The sequence below is a fragment of the Rhododendron vialii genome, chromosome 6a (assembly GCF_030253575.1).
Source record: "Rhododendron vialii isolate Sample 1 chromosome 6a, ASM3025357v1".
Classification (NCBI taxonomy): Eukaryota; Viridiplantae; Streptophyta; class Magnoliopsida; order Ericales; family Ericaceae; genus Rhododendron; species Rhododendron vialii.
This window is the reverse complement of record NC_080562.1, coordinates 28,589,542-28,611,475: the sequence shown is the minus strand read 5'-3', so window position 1 is coordinate 28,611,475 and position 21,934 is coordinate 28,589,542. Positions and strand designations below refer to the sequence as shown.

Genomic DNA, 21,934 nt, shown 5'->3' with positions numbered 1-21,934 from the left:
GTGAAATATCAAGGTAAGATTATTACTAGTTTTTTACTATAATGATAATAATATTAGGGTAAAAATATTAAAATTTTAAGTATAATGATAATTAGATTAGGATAAAAGTATAATTTTATATATAAATACATTTTGGGCGGGTAAAATCACGGTGGGGTACTTTCACCCCGAACCCTACCCGAATCCAATCAGGTTTTAGGATTTTAACCACGACCCTATACCCGAAAATGAGGTGGAAAATCCGCCCCGTTTGAGGCGGGGCGCATTCAGAGCGGAGCGGGTCCGATTGCCATGCCTAATATTAGTACCACGTCGGAAAAGACGAGGCATTGTTTGCAATGGCAATTTGAAGCCAAGCAGATGCTGATGCAAGCCTATAAAATGAAACTTTCCTCTCTTATTTAGCCAAATGGGCCAAGTAGAGATCCTCTTCTTTTTCTTTTTCTTTTTCTTTCTTTTTTTACTTGTGGCTCTATCACCTAACGGTATTCAAAGGTTTGAAAGCGAAGTTGATATTAAGAATCTATGGCTCTATGCTTCATATCTCTTCTTCGACAAAATATCTCCTCTCTCCAACAACAACAGTGATTTTCTTAAGCCCCGTTTGTTTTGATATGAGTAAAATGTTTTTCAGTAAAATATTTTACTCATTTTTTGTTATTTGGGTGGGCAAAAATAATGTACGGAATAAAATATTTCCCCAATTAAAATATTTTACCCTATATGATTGAAAATATTTTCCTCTCAAATTGCCTACAAGTCATTCTTTAATGTCTTTAATAAGACGCCGATCTTTTCTCTCGCTTTCTTCGCTCATACACTCTTGTAAATTAAACTCTAGAGAGGTTATTAACCTTGAATGAAAAGAGAGAGGGAGGGAGGGAAACATGGCAATTAATCTACGGCCTATAGCTCCTGGTAGTATCCATGACCATGATATTCTCTTTTGTAAATATAATTTTTTTTAGTTTTTATCCTTTCATCAATCATGAGCATATGTATACATACATCTGAAGTGTATAGACAGAGATCATTAGATATCTTCTCGTTCCTCCCTTTTCATCTCTTATCCTATTTCTTTTGTTGTGTTTTGTTATTGTAAATTTATTTGTGAACCAAACATTGAAAAATATTTTACACGAAAATTATTTGTTCCAAAATCATTTTACAAAAAAAACTTAAATTTGTGAAATTTGCCTTAAAAAATTTAAGTAAGAGTTTGAGTCTAACCAAATATGAGCTTAAATTTGGTATAGGTTTGGGTAAGGAGTGTAGAAGGATTTGGGTAATTTTTATTCAAATTTGAGTTTAAGTCAAAATTTGAGTAAGGGGTTGAGATGCTCTTAGCAGTAATTTTTTTTTTTTTTTTGTTGATAAAAAGTACTCAACCAGAAGGGCATTGTTGTCATTTAGGTACCAAGCAAGCAGATCAAAACCCTAGTTCACTCCCTCGGTCCCTCTCCCATATTAGGGTTTCTTCGCTTCCCTTTTCCTCATTTTCTCCCACCCGTCGAACTACCTGCCGCCGCTGCATCAACCCACCGACAGCCATGGTTTCTCTCTCTCTCTCTCTCTCTCTCTCTCTCTCTCTCTCCCCCACGATTTTACACTGCTCTAATTTTATGTATACGTATCTGTCCAAAACCAGGCCTCGGAGAAGAAGCTATCGAACCCGATGAGAGAGATCAAGGTCCAGAAGCTGGTCCTCAACATCTCTGTCGGTGAAAGCGGAGATCGACTCACAAGAGCCTCTAAGGTTTACTTCTGTTAACAGTTGAAATTTATTTCCCTCATTTTTTTCGTTAATAGTAATAATTGGTTTTTAATCGTCTTACACTGATCCACAGGTCTTGGAGCAACTCAGTGGACAAACCCCTGTTTTCTCCAAAGGTACTACTCACAAATATCATGTTGTGTTTTGTTTGGTTGCCTAAAAACCATCTATCAAAAGAAAATAGTAATGTTTTCTTTAAGATGTATTGGATAATCATCCAGGCCCATTTGGATAATCGGCCTTCGATTTTTGGTCCCTGTGTGTAGATAATGGATGGAAAAAGTCAGCTTGATCCGGTGATCATTGGCACTTAATTTTGTCACGTGTTTGGAAAGAAATGAACTGCAAATGTGCTTGGAAGATATACAATCAGTTTTTTGACGCGCATCTAGTTCTGTACTGAAGTGAACTAGCATATAGTAGAACTCCAAATGGTAAAACAATTCGCAGGGAATTTGGGAAATCACGCGCGTAGGATTTACATTAGTTGTTATTACATTAGTTGTTCTGTACTGAAGTGACCTTTTTATTTCTTTTTGTTATTACATTAGTTGTTGTGATGAACAAGCTGTTATAACTTGGATGACGTATAATTTTGTTAGGGAAATCCCCCAAGTGTTTTTGTCTGAAATTGATCGATAAATTGCACGATTCAGTCTTGGTTTTGGCAAGGTGCTTTGAAATATGGAGCCGAACGGATTGGTTTTTTTCTCCTTAGTAGAACATTCCTGGCAAAATAATCTTCTGCATAACAATCAAGTTGATGCAACTATACACCTATTTATACTTTTTTTCCCGAAAATTATTGTAATATTATTTGCTGAATAAAAAGCTCGTATTCTCTTTATTTGGTTGGAAAATGTAATATCCAAATAAATGCTCTCAAGAGGTTTCCATTATAATGTATACAATGTTCAGCTTATCTGTATTCTTATTGTTTAAGAATAGTAAAAACAAAATAAGAGAAGACTTAATCCTCTTTTGTTGTTGCCTATAGTTTTTGAATTGTATTATTGAATGCTAGTCAACTAGAAACTGGAGCTTATGTGGTATAGGCTACTAACTTGAATGGGCTATAATTGTTTGCTCTTTCCATTCAGTAGGTCATTCTTCATTTAATTTTCTGTGTTACTAGAACTTCTTCCCTTGATATTTCAATGTGGTTCCCTCTGGTTGGCAGCGAGGTATACTGTTCGGTCCTTTGGGATCAGGCGTAATGAGAAGATTGCATGCTATGTCACCGTCAGAGGTGAGAAAGCAATGCAGCTTCTGGAGAGTGGATTAAAGGTCAAGGAATATGAGCTGCTGCGAAGGAACTTCAGTGATACCGGCTGTTTTGGCTTTGGTATTCAGGAACACATTGATCTTGGAATTAAGTAAGCATAGCAATTCCTGTGACTTTATTTGATGTTTTCAAAGGCATTGTTTCTTTATACATTCTCATCATATGAGAATAATTTAAAGACAGGTATCTTCGGATATGAGGCTTCTGTAAGTTTTTTTGGTTATGTTAACTGGATGGCTTTGTTGTCGTACAAGGGGAGGGGGTTAACCTGATAATTGATTCTGGGGATGTTGTATTGTCTCTTGTTTATTTATTTTGAGGTTGTGAGTCTTATGTCTTGTAAGGTGAATCTTGGGTTGGTCATGTTCTCTATTTAATTTATTATTAACCTGTATTTGCACATTGAGGACTAGCCATTTGTGGCTTACCCTTCCCATTTTATTTTCGGGTGTATCTACTAGGGATACAGATGTATAGAACCTGTTGAACATATTTGGACTAGCTCACCATTAAATTCTAACTTTGTATCCAGATTAGATCATTTTTCTGTGTGCTGTTTGTGTTATCAAGTTGTTTATTTGAATCCCTCTACGCTAATGAAGTTAATATCTATGTGGAGACCATCCAACCGTTGTATTATATTTTGAGCCTATCCGTGGCTCGGATGCTGAAAAAATCTCGTCTTCAAGTTTCATATTGGGGCAATATCTGCCTGTCTTGTCTAATAAAATGTATGTTTAATCCTTGTAAGCTTATAGCACCCTTTGCGGAATGTGGCCGGGGGGAAGTGAAAGTAAAGATGCACTAGTTTTATCTACATCATATGGTCATGAAATGTTCTAGGTCTACGCAGTTTTCACTTTGTCAATGGACTACCTATTACTAACATTTAATAGCATGTACTGTGTACCTACATCTCATTTATTCAATGCGGTTCCTCAGAAAATGCAAATGCTATTTATATGCTTTACGTCCATGACGATGTTTTTCATTTATCTTCCTGTTTTTGTGGCGGTTTATGGTTTATGTATTTTAAAAGCGTTTATTGGATAGTTGTTTACCTCCTAGTAAAGTTGTTAGGTGGGCTGGAAACTTTTTGAATTTATCTAGTAATAAGTTTACATAGACTGTACCCAAATTTCCTGCTGTTGGAAATGGTTTGCATAACGATGCTTAACATATTTCTTTGATGGGTATTGAGAATTTGTGATGCCTAAGTTACTCGGGTAACTCATCTGTTTTCGTAAGCATATTTGAAGTTCTCTTTTGCTAAGTGACATGATTGATATTTGTGAGAATTTAATTCACTCTACTCAGATAAGAGTTTTTTCGAGTACACATGCGTTTAGCCGTTTATCGTTGGGTAGAAAATTGGGGTGTGTGGAACTTGGTGGTACCTTTTGGCTTTTGGTTTCCTGTTTTTCACTGCCTTCTTATCTTTGTGTTTTCAGGTATGATCCTTCCACTGGCATTTATGGTATGGATTTCTATGTTGTGTTGGAGCGCCCTGGCTATCGTGTTGGGCGTCGCCGTAGGTGCAAGGCGCGTGTTGGAATTCAGCACAGGGTCACCAAGGACGATGCAATGAAGTGGTTCCAGGTCAAGTACGAGGGTGTGATCCTGAACAAGTCCCAGAATATTACTGGTTAATTTGGTCTTGAGTATCAAAAAGCTGTTTTGAGCTTCGAAGTTTTCAATTTTGGGAAGTTGTGCTGACTTTTTTAGTAGACTGGGAGATAATACTATTTTCAATGTTCTTTCTGATCTATGTTCAGTTGTACTATTTGCTTGTTTACGTGTTTGAGCCAGTTATTAGTAGTTCTTGCCAGAATGGATGTTGAGACCAATAGCTTTTCGTCTTTGAAGACTTTAAATTTTCAATCTTCTTGTTGGTATCCCCAAAATTGCCATGCGAATCTGCTATCAGAGCGAAAAAAGTTGAGCTCAAGGATTTTTGGTTTAGAGCAAGTTTTCTGTAGTATCAACTAGCAGTTGGGTAGTGTTTTGGTGCCTGATATTCGCTATTCACCTGTCTTTCTGGATTAGCTGGTTTGTTTCGTGGCCTTGATCAGTTTGTGTTAATGATAGAAAGTTTTTTTTGAGGATGTTACACGAGCATATCATTAATATTAGGAAAAAACCAGATATAGCCCTACCAGGAGTTATCCTGATACCGCTGGGCAAGGGCATGAGCCTCTTGCATTGGAGTGCCATCACCTTGCAAATATGAACGTCACTTAATCTACCGGTACAAGTTCTAATATCCACATATAAAGAAGAAAGAAGCCATTCTGAAACAGCGGCCTTGTTTGTTGTGGGTCTCAAAAGTTTGTCGGGGAAATGACTGCTAAGGGCGTGTTTTAATAATTAATACCCGCCAAGGACATTTTCAGCATTAACAAATGTTCTTAGCATGTCCTCGGCAGATATTAATTATCAAAAGACGTCATGGGCCGTCATTTTCCCAAGTTTGTTGTGGGTCTCAAAATCTTTGTGCACGGTCCCTAATAAATTCTCTCTTTCTCCATTCATTACCCTCAAAACCCAAATCGAATAGGAAGCTTCTTCAAGCTCTTCATAGTCGCATTTCAGAACGCCAATCAGTTGAAGGAGGTGCTTGGTACTTTTGGGGCAGAAAAAGAAAGAAGATAAGCCAGAGAAATTGTAGGGCAGTAGGTTTCCTTAGTTTGATTTTGCAATAAAAATGAAAGGAAAGCTGTGAAGGCAAATAATTTTTCCCATAAAGGGAAAAGGAAAATCAGCAACTGAAACTACCAACATAGGAAAACATGTAGGTAATCAACCAAGAACAACAGAGGCACAAAGGGAAATACCCAACCTTGAAACACATTCCTAATTCCCAAGACTCCTCGAGTTATTTTACTTTCTGCAAGAAATACCCTCAAAACTTTTCGAAACCAATACAAAACAGGCCAGATATTTTTCAGCTACAAAATGCATCAGACTGCATTCTTGGTTCTATTGAACCATCACTGAAAGTGTGAGTCTAGCAGAATAAACATGTCTAGATAGCTACACGACTTAACCGGAAAACCAACCGGTCTAACTCTAAACTGTATATCAAGAAAAAACATCTTATTCAACTTTGCTACTCGGCAAAACAATAGTAAGAGAATTGCTCGGCACTGCTAGTCTATCCAAAGTACACGCTATAACAATAATAAGAGAATTGTTATCACTTGTAGAGTTTCCTACTCTTATCAGACAAATCCAATCCAGAAATTGTACCAAAATGTTGAAGTAACTAAACGCTCAACAAAAGGATGAAACCATCTCTTTTGTTGATATGCAATACTCGTATTCACACACCACAAACAACCTAACATTTGATGATGATAATGAGGGGACATAAACTCTATGTTCACTTGGAGTACAGGCAATGCAGTCAAACCGACAAAAGCAATGATAACATGAGATGCTCATGAAAAACTTCACACTAATATAGCAGTACATATAGCTATACTAGAAGCTGCATAGACTAGATAAGGATATATAAATATAGGTGAGTTTTCGAGGTTGATAACAAAATCTTTCTTGAGCCGTGAAAGCAAGAAGAACTAATGACACCAGAAATGCCAATTCGCATGTTCTTGATCATTCTCCTTTTCAATACACAGGCATAGTCATAACTTTTACTAATCTGCAGTCGGAGACCGGATACGTATCCACCAGTGGCAATGGGAAAAGACTCGCTTTTGTTTGTCCCTTTTTTGGGGCCAAATTGATGGCTGCCTTTCTAAATCTCATATTTTCCATTCTGTTCTAGGCCTCTATTGCTTTCTCCTACCTTCTCGCCCATATCCATAGGAGGGAACTCCTCCCTATTCTTCGACAAAACCCCCTAAAATTAAGAGTGACACGTCCTAACAATAAGGTTGCTTGGTTTGAATATCCAATACAAAGAAATAACTAACACGGAAGATCAAACAAAGAAGAAGTGATACGAGCAGCCTATATACGTAAAGTTGAAAAATCAGAACACCCATACCATGACAACATGTGTAAGGTATACAAAGATAACCTATGAAATTCAAGTGCATTCCTTATAAAACAGTGCAAAACTCCAACCAACACAAAAACAGAATCATTCAGAATAAGATGTAGACCACAATCGTTCAGGAATATCCCCATTCATAGGTCCAAGAAAACAAAGCGTTTGGGCTCGTATGTCACATCACGCCTTGCTCTCAATGCCAGACAAAATGAGGGCCATTTCTCTGTTCACAAATTTCCTTTGCCACATCATATGAGTTCGAGGACAACACAGTGGGTTGAAAAAAAGCAATATTCCAAATCCGACAAAGTCTTTTTTACCCCTCATAAGACCTAATCTGACAGCCTAACATCAAGAAAAAATTACAGACAAACAACAAGTACAAATATGTCACATCAGGGTATAATAAGTTTCTTGCCAGCATAGATAGTGTCCCCTGTAAGCCCATTAGCTTCTTTAATTGCCTCGATAGATACCTAAATCCGCCAGAATGAGAAAAAAATAAAAGAAAGATAATTAAACAACATTCAAACTAGTACCCAAAAGCAAACATCAGAACACTAAGGCCTAATTTGGATATTTATAGAAATGGAACCAATGAATTTGAACACTATACCACATTCAAACTAGTACCCAAAAGCAAACATCAGAACACTAAGGCCTAATTTGGATATTTATGGAAATGGAACCAATGAATTTGAACACTATAATAAAACGAGAATTCAAATTTTATAATGTGCAACAAAATGTCAATAGTGAGTATGAGAGTTTCGCGGTGGCATAGCTCTCCTGTTTTCGGATCTGGTGTGTTTTGTTTCTCCCAGTGCGGTTGGGTGTGCTGGTGAATTTCTGGTTGGGTTGTGGATGCCTGGGGTTGTGGCTGGCTGGCGGGTTTTGGTCAGCGGCTGGGGAGTGCGGCTGTAGTTGGGCTAGGGTATTGGTTTTTTGGGCTTATATGTGCATTCGGTCTTTCAGGCCTTTTTTGGGTGTTTGGGCTGCGTCCCACTCGTGCTTATTGTTTTATCTGGGCTTTTAGGCCTCTTAGGTGCTGGGCTTTGGCCCTTGGGGTATCTCCTTGGTTAGCATCTTGCCCATCAAGGGATTAGGTCTCGGATAGGCACTTGTTGCTTTTTTCCTTGTTGCCTTTTGGTCTTTAATTTCATTCCAAAGATTAATAAATTTCCTTTTTTCACTGTTCAAAAAAAAAGAAGAAGTGAGTATGAGAGCTGTTTCATGATAATTCAAATAACAAATTAATAAGATTGGTTTCATATCCTTCATGATAAGGATCCCAGATGTCCACTGGTCCCAATAAATTACCTCTTATATTTTGTTTAATCAAACAGCCAATCTTCCAAATATACATTAGTAGAAAGAAATAAAGTAAAGGAGTTATACCCCATATTTTCTAGAAAGGCCCCAAAGGGTATCTCCCTTTACAATCTCCACCTTCCTCAGCAATGATCCCGGCACATTTTGCTCCACAGAAGTAATGGGTTTCTACCAAAACAAACAAAGACCCCAAGCTCAATAAATATACAAGGCTGTGTTTGAAATGCCCAAAAAGCAAGTCTAAAAACCCAGACAAACTTCTGCAGCTTCTAGTTAATTGTTTCCACTTTTTGGTTCGCCTCCGTTAGATGAATCGAAAAAGTATAAAAATCACAATCAAATGTGAAACAATAGACTGACCATAAATTAGCCAAAAGCTTAGTTATACATACACACGTATAAATATTAGTGATTTTCCCCCAAAATGGATTCTTTATAGAACCCCAAGGGTTTGACCGAGTGGACATGAGAAAACAAGTGTGTGTTTGTATAGTTGTCTTCCATGAGGTCGCATGTTCAATACCACAGAGGCCAACCTTGGGGCCACTGGAAGTGTTTGCTCAATCGTTAACTTTAGACCCCAGAATTCGGGGACTCGAGGTGTGCGTAAGTTGGCCATGCATCCGTCATACAAATTTTATTTCCGATGGTTTTAACTTCCACGGTTACTCTCGTCGGAACTAGAAAAGTAAAATTTGATGGACGAGTTTGAAATAGTTTAACCCAAAAAAGAACAGAAAAAGAGAACTTCTTAAACATCCAAATACACTTAATATGTCATTGATGGGTGAGTTTGAAATGGGGTTTACCTTGATGGTGGGTTCTTGGAGAGAGAAAGACTGGTGTTTATGATCCGTCTGAGTCGAATCGCCGCCGACCGGTTCGGTTTGATCGCCGTTGTTGGTGTTGTTGTGGGTGCATTGGAGGTTGGGCTTGTTGAGAGGGTTTAGGGCTTTGAGGATACTCATTGCGATGCCGGAAAATACCACAAACCCCGCCGTCTTCGCGACGGCCCTGTCCTTGTCGTTGTCCTTCCCGTCGCCGGCGCGATCGTTCGACATCGGGATTTTTTGGGTTGTTGTCGACGGAAATGGGGGGGGGGGGGGGGGGGGGGGGGGTGGTGTTTGTGTTTAGGGTTTTTCTATTGGATTTTGGACGTCAGGAATTGGTTTTGGAGTGTGTTAATTGTCAACTGGTTTGAAATTAAATTCTAATTTGGGGGGAAAAAAGGAAAAAAAGAAAAAACTTTAAGGAGAGCGTAGAAAAAAAAATTAATGCGCTTATTTATTTTATTGTTTTTCTCTTTTTTTTTTTTTTTTGATCCGCATATTGTTTTTCTCTTTCGTTCCTCTAAAACCAAGTAGGAGAAAATAAATTTCTCTACCTTTCCTTTTTTTGTCATAAGTTTTTTTTTTTTAACAAATTTTTTTTGGAACAGTTCTTTTTCTGTAGGGATGGCAATTACCTGTGACCCGTCCCCGCCTCCGACATTCCTGACCCGGGCGAGTTCCCCAATTTGATAAGCAAATGGGGCAGGGATGACATTTGCTTCTCCCGCCTTGTTTTAACCAGATCCGACTCTGATTATAGATATTTATATTTTCAAAAATGCTACAGGTACCGAAATTGGGGGACCGAAATCGGACCGACGGCCGCCGGTTACATATACACACGAAAAGGGGTGCTCCGATCAAGCACCCTACACACCTCGGATGACGTTGATTCCCGCGTGGGCCCCCTCGGTTTTTTTTTTTAGAATTTTTGGACGGCTCGGATCGGCCGTCCGGTGGCCGGAGACGGCCCGCCGGCGGCCGTCGGTCCGATTTCGGTCCCCCAATTTCGGTACCTGTAGCAACACTCTTATATTTTTGTATGTATATGTCTAAATAAGTTTCATTGTTTTGATATAATAAAAGCAATATACCAATTAATAAAACACTAGTTTATGTCTTTGTTTCTTTATTTCTATTTTTTAAAACTCTCATCAATCATCAATATCTTATTTTATTGTCAAAATACTTTAAAAAGAACAAAAGCAGTGAAATTATTATAGTGAATGGAGACCCGATTATTCTCCGACCCCTGCACCTCCCCGATTTCTCCCGCTCCGACTCCGATCCAATATAGAATGGATTTGGGGAACGTTAAATCCAACTTCGCCCTGCCCTATTTCCATCCATACTTTTTTCATAAGTTACAAACAAACGCTTTAAAACGTATTCAATGCTCAATGCTGGTATTGTATTCTCAAATTATTACAGTGAATGGGGACCCGATTATTCTTCGACCCCGGCATCTCCCTGATTTCTCCCGCTCCGTCCGATCCGATATAGATTGGATTTGGTGGACGCTAAATCCAACTCCGCCCCGCCCTATTGCCATACATACTTTTTCATAAGTTACAAACAAACGCTTTATCTATATCAAAATACATAAAAGATCTTTAAAACGGATTCAATGCTCAATGTTGATATTGTATTCTCTTTTAGGGCCCATTTCGATTGTGTGATTTGATGAGAAAAGAAAGGGTTATGGTTCTCACCAAATCTCATCATTTTTTGAAGAAAGGGTGAGAAACAAAATAACTATTGTATTTCACACATTTGTCACTAATTTATCTAAACATGAGAATCTCTTCTCTATTTTTTTTCTCACCAAGTATGTTAACAGGTGCGGAGGTATGGGGGGTTGGATGTAGCACATGCCACCCCAGGTTTCCGAAAAATGAAATTATTTTACATTAATAAAAGTCCATTTGGTACTTATCAGTACTCAAACAACTTAATTTTACATATGCACCCACAATGAAAAAATAGCAATTGAAAAGATAAATGATTCGAATCATATAATTAATAATATCTCAACGATTTTTATGTAAAGACCGTAAATAGTTGAATGAAGCCTTTGTTCTTTACAAAAATGAAAAAAAAAAAAAAAACCTCAAGACAAAGGATAATTTTATTATACAATTTCCCTTCGTATTATTACAACCTATGTGTATCATTTAATTGTTGACTTTCATCGAAAAGTGCCACCTCTTATTCAAATCTTTTAGCCGTATCAATGTTCCATCGGTGAGACCGTGAGAGTAATCTCTGAGTAAGCAAGAAAGTTTAGTATGGTCAGTGTGGCGTTGATGTCTTGAATGCCCAGAAAAGAATTGGCCTTGATTTTTTTTTCACTTTTTCACTTTTTCGACTAGAAGAATCAATAATTTGTAAAATTAACAAACGCGAATTTTTTTTGAATAAGGACAAAAAGTGCTGAAAGTGATAAAAGTTAAGCGGAACGGGATCTAAAATAAAGATTGGCATCCTCTGTCAACAAATTGTCTCTCAAAATCTGCTAGTACTCTCTCTCCTCTATTCCTTCTCGCTTTTTGAACCCCACTGAACGTGAAAAAAATATCCCACCGAAAACTTTTCCCTTCTTCAATTCAAAACCCACTTATGAAGATCTCTTCATCTTATGCTGCTCTTTTGACTTCGTATAATAGCTTCTAGTTTTGCAAAATTGTGCCTAATTCATACCCCTAGCTAATCTGAACATCGAAATTAAATGTCGATTGACTTTCATGTAAATAAAAAACAAAGCCCATTGTCTTTTATTTTATTATCTAGGGAAAACTAAAAAAACCAAGACAAAGTCCCCAATTTCTTAGGGGAAAGCAATTAATAAGTCTAATTCACCTTCAATGTAAACAAAACCCCATTTTTTTTTAATAGAAAACAAATGAAACTAGACAAAACCCTAATTGAATGGAGAGAAGAGAACCAATTTGGTCGGTAATTTTTCTTTAAAAAAAACAGAAATCCTAGCCGTACCGACCAATTTCAAACCGAAACCGTACCGACGGCCGCTCCGGGCTGTCTCCGGCCACCGGACGGCCGATCCGAGCCGTTCAAAAATTCTAAAAAAAAAAACCGAGTGGCCCTACGCGGGAATAAACGGCATCCGATGTGTGTAGGGTGGTTAGATCGAGTACCCTATTTTTCGTGTATACTCGTGTATATATGTATACGCGAAAAATAGGGTACTCGATCTAACCACCCTACACACATCGGATGCCGTTTATTCTCGCTTAGGGCCACTCGGTTTTTTTTTTTAGAATTTTTGAACGGCTTGGATCGGCCGTCCGGTGGCCGGAGACAGCCCGGAGCGGCCGTCGGTACGGTTTCGGTTTGAAATTGGTCGGTACGGCTAGCACTTCTCTAAAAAAAATTAATGTAGTCTGTAATTGAAGGATTTGAATGAGGTAAAATAATATTCAAAAAAAAGAAGAGGTAAAATAAGGTTTTCCTTGACTCAACGGGTTCATTTTGATCGAGTTTAGAATTGAAAGAAAGAGAGTGTGTGTGATCCCGCTTAATGTTTTAGGGGGTCGTGGTGTTAAGTTTTTTAGAGTAGTTCAAATTTTTTTTCTGTGAAATTATTAAAAATAAAAATTAACTTGGGTTGGATTACAGTCATGTTATAGCCGGTTAGCCACCACACCAAAATGCGGTGGCCGGCTGCTGCATGCTATGTGGGGCCCACTCCGACCCCATGTGAATAATTTGAGCCATTCAATAATTTTAAAAAAAAATCGAGTGGGCCTGTAAAAAATCAGCTTAATCCAATATGTTTAGGTGCTCGATCCAATATTTTCCATTTTTGAGAAATTGAAAAAATGGATTTCATGTGGTATTTAATTTGTAAGGAAAAAAATACAAGAATAAAAAAAATTATGCATAAATCAATTTCAGGACGAGGTAATGCATATCCGACCCGATCGACTTACTTCAATCTTTCCCTAATCTGATACCCAAATTTTAAACAAAAAACCAGTCCCAATCGGGGCAAGATGGGTTGAATTGCCATCTCTAAATTAGGGTTGTCGCCAATAAAAAAAAAAAATTACGTTTGTGTTTTGGGAATACGCTTTCAATTCCGTTTTTTTTTTTTTAACTCTAGCTGTAACAATATTTCCTTAAATTACGCTGCAACAAAGACCATATATTGACTTCTATTGTAAGGCCATCCACCGTGGTATAATCAAAAGTCAATTGTTTTTAAAATAAAAAATGTTGGTGCAAAAAATGACTTGTATTATCAAACTTAGCAACATCCTTGGAAATAATCAAATTTTGGATTTTGGATAATCAAAACTAGCAACCTTTTTCAATTATCAAATGACCCCATACCACATAAGTTAACTAGTTTCAAAAATTGTATACACGAGTGTTTCAATTGATATTTTCTTCTTCTCTTCTTCGCCGACTCTATATCTTCTTCACTCATAAAACTATTTCTCTTTCTTTCCCTCCAAAAGTGAATCTTATATCTTCGATCATCTACAATTCAACCCATCATCGCCGGATTAAGATATTTCACTCTTCTTTCTCGTTTCTATTTTTTCCCTCAAAAAAATTTTATAATAGAAGGGAAGAAAGTCACCGATTTTTCCCCAAAATTAAAAGAGGGAATCAATAAATTTTTGCTAAAAAAAACCCCGTAAATGTAGGGAAGTGAATGGCGGAAAACAGAGGGGGAGAGAGAGTGAAATTGTAGTAGACCCCTTATTTTGGTTATGGACTAGAAGTGACCATCGTGAAACTCAACATTGTTAAACTTAGCAACCTCTTAAGTGAATAATCAAAAACTGATTTGTCAATTTTTAATTATTCATTTTTGATTATACTACCGTGGATGACCTAATAACACTTATCTCTAAAGATGATTTACTGCCAATGAGTGGATTTTTACCGAGTATGTATTTTTCTTTCCTAAATTTTCTTTATTGCAAATTTAGCTTTCTTGCTTCGGAAGTACTTAATAAATAAGGGAAAAATGACTCCACAAATCCAACGTTCTATTTCAAAAATCATTTACTCCTTTTGATACGAAAAGATCTCAAAAGATTCCTTAACAACCTCAAGATTTTCAAATAATAACTCACAATAATATACAGTATATAAATATATAAATAAGTGTATATACTGTACTACCCAAACCCACATGCTCATCGCTGCTATTCAGACTTCAGAGAAACAAAAGAGTATCTAGAGAGAGACCCCCGTCGTTATCTCTCCGGCCGGCCGCCCTTACGTCCACGGCGACCCCTCCTTCGACAACACCATCGACCCCTCTCTCTCTCTTCTCCCCTCGCTCCTCTCTCTTTCTCTCTCCTCGGTGAACGTCAACTGTACGATAAAATCTCTCAAAGCCCCACAGGGTTTCCAGAAAATCTTACCGTTTTGTATTCGGACAGGAGTTAGGGTTTCGAGAAAATCTAACCATTTTTCCCGGGTGCGAAATTCTGGGGGTTCGGAGATGGTGAGGCCCTCCAAAAACTGGGAGTGGGTGGTGCGGGCGACGCTGCGGAGGGAGAAGCTCCGGCACGACGGCCGCGGCGGCCACGAGAGGGCGCCGATTGGCATCGCCAGCTCCGTTCCGCCGTCGCTCACCCGGGAGACCAACATCGACCTGATCTTGCTGGCCGCTGACGAGATTCAGTTCGAGGACCCCAATGTCGCCCGAATCCGTAAGGGTTAACGTTCTCTCTTTGATTTGACGTGGACTTGTCAGTCTGTTGCGGATTTTTTTGTATGACAAAGATGCGTATGTGTTTAATTTAGGAATGCATATGTACTGTTTAGGAAGGCTAGTAGGTTCCAACGGGTCAGACCCTTACGTTACAGGGTAGATATGCGAGATTTCATAGGGTCTCTGTCTCTACAGTCTCTACATACATGTAGATATAAACACGTATTTCCATACATGTCGTTTTGCTATGAAAGAATTATAGTTCACTAAATAGTCCTTCTTGATTTTTTTCGTTTTGATTGTGAATTGTTTAGTGTTTACTTGTGGCCTTCGTTCTCAACTCGAAACCTAAACGACCTCCAATCAAGAGCTCTAGTGTTCTTCCTCGGGCACTCTCTCAGTCTTTCGCTCTCTGTATGTGTGTGCATATCTATATTTTGAAATCACTGCATGTACCCTTATGTGTGTGCATTCATATTTTCTGCTCATTTCGTTGATTTTGACAGTGAACAACCGAATATATGTATTGCAGGCCTTGTGTCCCTCAAAATCCTACAACTCTGCCATCCGAAGAGGCTAGGGTTTTTCGCATTCGTCTCCCGCCGCCCGTCTCCGCTCGATACAACTCAACTTTGGACTTCCTGGGTTACAATGAACGCATTTGAGTCAATTCTCTCTCCTCCCTCATACACTTTCACGGTATTTTTTGTTGTTATGTGATTGGTTTTTGTTTTATGAATTTACCCTAATATCTAAGCCTACTAGGAAAATTCAAATCAAGAGGACAAAGTTAAAAAGTAAAAGCACATTCATGGCCATTGCTGCAAGCTATAATATTGAATGGGTAGAAGAATCACATGCATCCCCCATTCCTGTTACGGCAGTGAAGAAAACACCACAATCGGAGTCATCTGTTAACAATGAACATCCGCAGTGTTATGAACGCCTTAGGGATGAGGTCACTGAATTGGTTTGGTTTCTAAAATCTACAACTATTGGCAATAAACTTCTGAACGATGCATTAGAACATAACCCAACATTCAATCTTCTATGCCAATGTGATCTGATGGTTGAGCTGAAATGGATGAAGCAAGAGAATGCAACTTAGCGGCCCTAATGCAGTCAGTTAGTGTTATTTTCCTTTCATTGACTGGTTCTAGCACAAAAAAGGTACGATTTAAGAGTTACCCATACTTTATGCTTTTATGATGTTGGGTTTCATTTAAAAATATGAAAATACGTTCTTTTAGGTTGAATTGTTGTGGTTATGGTGTAAAGCACTAATGTGGTGGAGTTAGCCAATTAAGTTTCAAAGAAACATGTTGCATGTGATTGGTCCATGATCTGGTTTACGAAGCAAGACATTTAAACTTGATGAAGCATTTTACTGTGCTGCCTATCTCTCAGACTCACACATAGCAAACATCAATAGTGCTGTGATTTGTTTTAATTTTTTTACATCTTTCCAAATCAAAATTCCACAAATGCATGTCTTAATTGCCACAAATGTTGTCTTCTTTTTTTAAAAATTTTTGTTGTCAGAGGGGTTCCACGAGAGAGAAGGCTCTTGCGGCAATTATAGAGGCTTTTAATAGCTCTTTGCAACACGAGATTGTGGAAAAGAAGTATGGTTGTTTGCATCGTTTATTAATGATTTCTTATGAATGGTTAGGGGCTTCTAAAAGGGTCCAAACCAGGGGAATATGTGATTTTTGGTTTCAGTTACTTGTGACCTGATCAAATGAATTCTTCTATCATGCTAGTGGTCTGGACTGGCATGGATTGATGTGCATTATATAAAGCTCACAGAGTGGCATATTTAAGTATACATTGCCATGACCGAGAAGCATGCTTTGTAACTTTGTCACATACAATTGCCATGACCGAGAGGGAAGTTCTTGAGGCTTTGAATGAGATGAACAAAAAGAAAGTACACAAACTTTTACATTGATGATGGAGGTTGGTCTAATCTTTGTTATAAATTTTAATCTTACTTGAATATTAAAAATTGAAAACTATTTCCATGTTTATTGTTTCCTTGTTTTCTTTTGCTTTATGTCCTAGATTTTGGATCTTTAAATGGTATTGTTCTTCATTTGTGTTGACTTTTCACCATTTGGAATTGTGAGTCCTGTTTTCTTTTTCAAATGTAATTAGCTTAATGCATACATATAGTTTTTACTATAAAAAATATGTTGTGAAATGAAACAATGAAAATACGAGGTAAAAGAGTCTAATTTCAAATCAGAATGTGTGACTAATGCATTGTTTGACGGAAAAAAAGATGCTCGATGCTTCCATTTTTTACCAGAGTTGATTTTGTTTCGATGCCGGATACCGATACCTTTTTCCTAGATTTTTTCATTCAGTTATACTGAAAGTACGTGTATTCATAGTGAATTATCATGTCGTGACTCGTACTGATAGTTTTAGTAACTTGATTGTGAAGTTCTATTTTGCCTTGATGTTTAAAGTTTTTGTGTGTGTGTTTTAATGGAGGGAAACTATTGCAATGGATTTGGCTCCAAAGTTTTTAAGTTGACTTTCTTATTGGCTACTACAGGTTTTATTGATTAGTAGACTAGGTTTTCAATACTGAATATGACTGGGATTAATTGGTAGCAAATTTCAGATAAATGGCTACTGTACTAATACTTTTGATGCATTCATTCAATCTGTAGTACTATTTCACAGAAGGCACGTGTTCATATAAAAAGCTTAAAAGCACCAAGTGGGTGGCCAACACCACAAAAAACTAAATTGCTTTTAAGTGAAGATGGATTTATAATATTTCGTTTTAATTTGTTTTCATCTCAATGCTATGATCCTCATGTGCATAACCTAATTTACTTGCCTCATTCCATATATATGTTCTATCCATGTGAACATGGTTCAAAAGAATTTCTTTGGACTTGCTTCCAACTGGATTATTTGAGCCCCATGTGTGCTGCCTAATTAGTAATTTCCTTGCCACTTGCCTCTTATAACCATATATGATTGGTTCCATTGGAAGTTGGGATTTGGGACACTTTTTTTTCTTTCAATATGGATTGCCACCTTTCATGACTTAGTAAAGAATACCTTAGTGTATGGTTCTTTCGGATGGTTCTTCTTTCAATATGTTTACCAAAGTGGACTGATATGACGTAATATCTTGCTATTTCTATACGCATCTTATTTGCATATGACTTAAATGTCAAGTAATGAAAGCTACAATTGATTTCTACCGTTTGCGCTATATCTGCTGGAATATTTCTTGAGCACCTTGTTTAGAAATTTTTTCATGTGAGGTAACTGATCTTGTCTTGGTAGATGAGGTAAATCACTAAGGCAGTACGTTTTCATAAACCTCCATATTCTTTAAACGTAAGCGAACTTAGAAACTATGTTCTCCTAGAACATGCTAAATGTTGGGCTTAAAGCTGTGTAGACACTACCGGGAGTATAAGGCTAATTAGCTTTAGTTACTACAGTCTATCTTGGAAGGTGCTGTGGACATACCTATCTTGCATATAGAGAGCGTCATGTTATACCTGCCAAGTGATGAAGTTTGGTGGTTTGATGCAAATAGCCAAGTGTCATTAGATAGGAGACAATGATCATCATCCGTCTTGAGGCTATTGACAGTATTTCTAAAAAGACTAATGCTAAGAAGCACTTTATGTAATGAATTTTTCCAACAGCATCCAATTGCAAGTTTGCATCTTGAAACAGATTTCAATCTGCTGGAAGATAGGGATTGGTGTAGGTTTGTGACTCTGAAGACTTGATGCCATTGTTTGGCATGCACAAATTGGGTTGGGGCCATGCCTGATTGGAGAACTAATAATGTGCATGTTCTGTTGTTTTTCTCTTTGCATTATAATTCCTAGCTAATGTATGATGCTCTAAAAGCATTATCTATCCAACATATGGAGTGTTTGACATAACCAGTGTTGCATTTTTTACAAGCTGGTATAAAGGTTTTCCCTTAGTAAGTTCATGGATTTTTAACATTTGAGCTCTGGCTTGTAAGTTTGAAGCTGGCATCTCGCTGTTGCCTTACATTGACGTTTCCCCCACCGGCCCCTCTTAATCTGTCTGTCTTTTAGCATCTTGATATTTTTTAGCTCTTGCACCCATTGTTTTCTGGTTGGATGGAATCTAGACTGAGGAATGATACCTTTATGGTTGTTTAGCCTCCTCCTCTTACGATTTCACTATTTTGCATAGAGTCTATCTTTTATTAGATATCAACATTTTTGAGTCCATAGGCGCTGTGCATTTGAGGTGGCAGGCACTCATGCTTTTGCAGTTTTGAAGCACATGCACTATATCAAAAGGTGCTGCAACTTGAAAGCACAATGAAGATAACCAAGAAGGGTTGCTGGTCTTCAGATGACATTCAGTTGGTTTGTTTTATCGTGGGTGTTCATCCAAGTAGTATATGTATCCTACTCTTCACTTGCTAGATTTCAAGAGTGTAGGATATTTCTAAGGCCTCAATGTCCACTCCAAAAGGATGAGGAGCAAAAATGGAACTGAAGAATGTGGTTTGAATACACTTTTCTCCTATGCACTTAAATCATTTTTTTTTGCTAAGAAAAAGGGGTAGGAGGGGGCAACCAACGCATGACAACCCTCCTTGGGCATGACTAAAGGAGCCTCTTCGTGTTGGGCCTATTGGCGAACCGGATAAGCGGGGCCTAAAGGGGCCCGACAATGTGGGGCGCCACATTCAAGGGATCCATAGGCTCTCCATTGGTGCATGTAATGGAAATGCATAGAAGGTTGGCATTGTAATTAGATGGTAAGTTTAGGGTGTTGATTAAAATTGAAATTAAAGGACCAGAGTTATTTTTTGGGTAAGGAACAGAGTTGCATTTGAGTAAAGAATGCTAGGGACAAAGAAAACTTATCCCGAAAGTACCCCGAAAAGAGCAACTAATGGTTGAGATTCACTTTGATGTGTATGACCCAATCATCAATGTGATTCTCAACCACTGATTGCTTTTTTCAGGGTACTTTTGGGGTTAGTTTTCTTTGTACCTAGCATTCTTGAGAGTTCTAACATTGCCAACAATGTCTTCAAAACCTGAGACATAAATTATGTAAACTTTGCTTAGAATCGAATTTGGTGGGGGTGGGGGTAGGGGAAAAGGAAAGGCAAAGGGAAAAGCAAAAGGAGAGGAACGTTGAAATGTGAAGGAAAACCATTTTCTTTGAAAGTTCTGAATCTCTTATCGGAAACAACTATTGTTAGGGTGTTATTTTTAATGAGTTTAACATGCTCTATTAGCTTTATCAGGCCTTGTAGTTTGTGTTCTATTTCGCTTCACCTTGCTTCACCTTTTATCTCATTTGCGTGTTGAATTTAGGCACGTCTTCCCTTTTGCAAGTTCATGGTATGGGTCAAACCCGCATTTTCTCATCTAAATTGGACCTCTTTCGTTGTCTCTTTTATCTTGCGCTTTGTCCATCATAATTGAGTTGCTTCTCTTTCACCTGATGCTCATTTGTTGTCTTTCTTATTTAATGAGAAAAATGGTGGGGAGGATGGGTGAGGCAAGCCAAGGATAATAGAAGGAAGAAAACCCAGGTATAGGGCTTGCTTCAAACTTGGAAGTTTTCAATGGTATATTTTTAAGCTGCATTTTTTTCTTTTCCCGTTGACTAGTTGGTAATCTTAGGTAAATGGTTGTCTCCATTAGATCGGTTCGTTGTATTTCTTTTTTTTGTTGTTTAGAGTCTTTAGACTAAAATTTAGCTTTTTTCCCTTCCTTGAAAGTTTTAAAGAGGATATTTGAAATTGGCATGTATATTGATCTCATATGATTTCGAAATTGGCATATAACCATATATAAAAAGAAACACTTTGGCAATTAGATGGCTTGCCATATTTGGACGATTTTGCCCCTCAATTGTTGGCGATGTTTTCTTGGCCGGTTGTCCGTAATTGTCATTGGACTTCTTGTGTTGGGTTCTCATCTCAGCCTTATATGAGTTCTCATTTCAGCTGTATATTTTCCTTGTGGTTCCCGTCTAGCCATGTAGTAGGCCTTGGAGAAAGCAATATGCCCCCCCCCCTCCCCCCTCGCTCTCCCTCTCTTGTCCATCTGCGATTCTTCACTGCACCATGGCCGCCCACCCAGCTCTTTCTTGCTTACGTTTTGGATGCTATGATGATTCAACTTATCGATCTCAACTCTCTAGAAGAGTTGAATAGGTAAAGCCTGTTTAGATCGATATTTATATATACACATGTGTATGTATACTTGTATTTGAGGAGAGAGAATGGGGTTTGGATCATATCCAACCCTTTTTGCTTGGCTTCTGGTTTCTTGTTCATGATATTTCTCTCTCCATCGTTAGGAACAGCAAGCTGGACCATGAACCCATTAACAACTGTTGTTCAAAGAAGCTGTGATGATTAATTTTGCAGGGTTAAAATCAAGTTCTGAGGACAGACTCGTTTATTGGCGGGGCTCATTGCAGCCATGACGGAGTCAAGGTCCTTGGCCTGATTCAAGTAGATCTCAACCTCACCCTACATTTTATACGCCCACATGCACATATGAATCTGCCTATCCGTTAACTTATGGACGTATTGCCTCTTTTTTTTTTTTTTTTTTTTTTGGAGTTTTAACGAATCCCTATATGTTTTTTGGCTTTTTTTTAACATTATTTATTATGGTTCTTTTTGAATTTTTGTCGGGGCTCTGATTTTCTATGGGGTTTTATTCCTTCTTCTCATATTGGGTTTTTGGCCTGTTCAGTACTGGGTCTCGCCTTGTGATTCTCTTGCAGTGACAACTACATGATTTCTGATTATTTTCTGGTTTCTTAATTTGTTTTTGTGGGGCTGTTTTGTTGTGTTTGGTAGGTGGAGCTCCAGCAATAGGTGAGGCATTTTTTATGATCTGAGGGAAGGGAGTTCTTCTATGTAATCATCACTCTCCTTGTGTTTCAAATGGATTATGCTGTAACCCAACAAGAATTTGAGTTTGTTTGCATTTGGATCATC

At 38.0% G+C, this 21,934-nt stretch overlaps 3 protein-coding genes across 3 annotated transcripts; 2 read left to right on the top strand and 1 right to left on the bottom strand.

Moving 5' to 3' along the window:
• Positions 1-1,399: 1,399 nt before the first annotated feature.
• Positions 1,400-4,940, top strand: LOC131330087 (large ribosomal subunit protein uL5z). Its single transcript, XM_058363591.1, has 5 exons — positions 1,400-1,553; positions 1,649-1,756; positions 1,848-1,890; positions 2,955-3,150; positions 4,511-4,940. Exons 1-5 carry the CDS (start codon positions 1,551-1,553, stop codon positions 4,707-4,709), a joined length of 549 nt encoding a protein of 182 aa, XP_058219574.1. The 5' UTR covers positions 1,400-1,550; the 3' UTR covers positions 4,710-4,940.
• A 2,241-nt stretch (positions 4,941-7,181) lies between these two features.
• Positions 7,182-9,692, bottom strand: LOC131330091 (uncharacterized). Its single transcript, XM_058363594.1, has 3 exons — positions 9,216-9,692; positions 8,473-8,574; positions 7,182-7,550 (listed from the first exon to the last, which is right to left on the bottom strand). The coding sequence occupies exons 1-3, from the start codon at positions 9,465-9,467 to the stop codon at positions 7,470-7,472; spliced, it is 435 nt and encodes a 144-aa protein (XP_058219577.1). The 5' UTR covers positions 9,468-9,692; the 3' UTR covers positions 7,182-7,469.
• A 4,843-nt stretch (positions 9,693-14,535) lies between these two features.
• On the top strand, positions 14,536-16,084 carry LOC131330093 (callose synthase 10-like). Its single transcript, XM_058363596.1, has 2 exons — positions 14,536-14,935; positions 15,464-16,084. The coding sequence occupies exons 1-2, from the start codon at positions 14,719-14,721 to the stop codon at positions 15,649-15,651; spliced, it is 405 nt and encodes a 134-aa protein (XP_058219579.1). The 5' UTR covers positions 14,536-14,718; the 3' UTR covers positions 15,652-16,084.
• Positions 16,085-21,934: the final 5,850 nt, after the last annotated feature.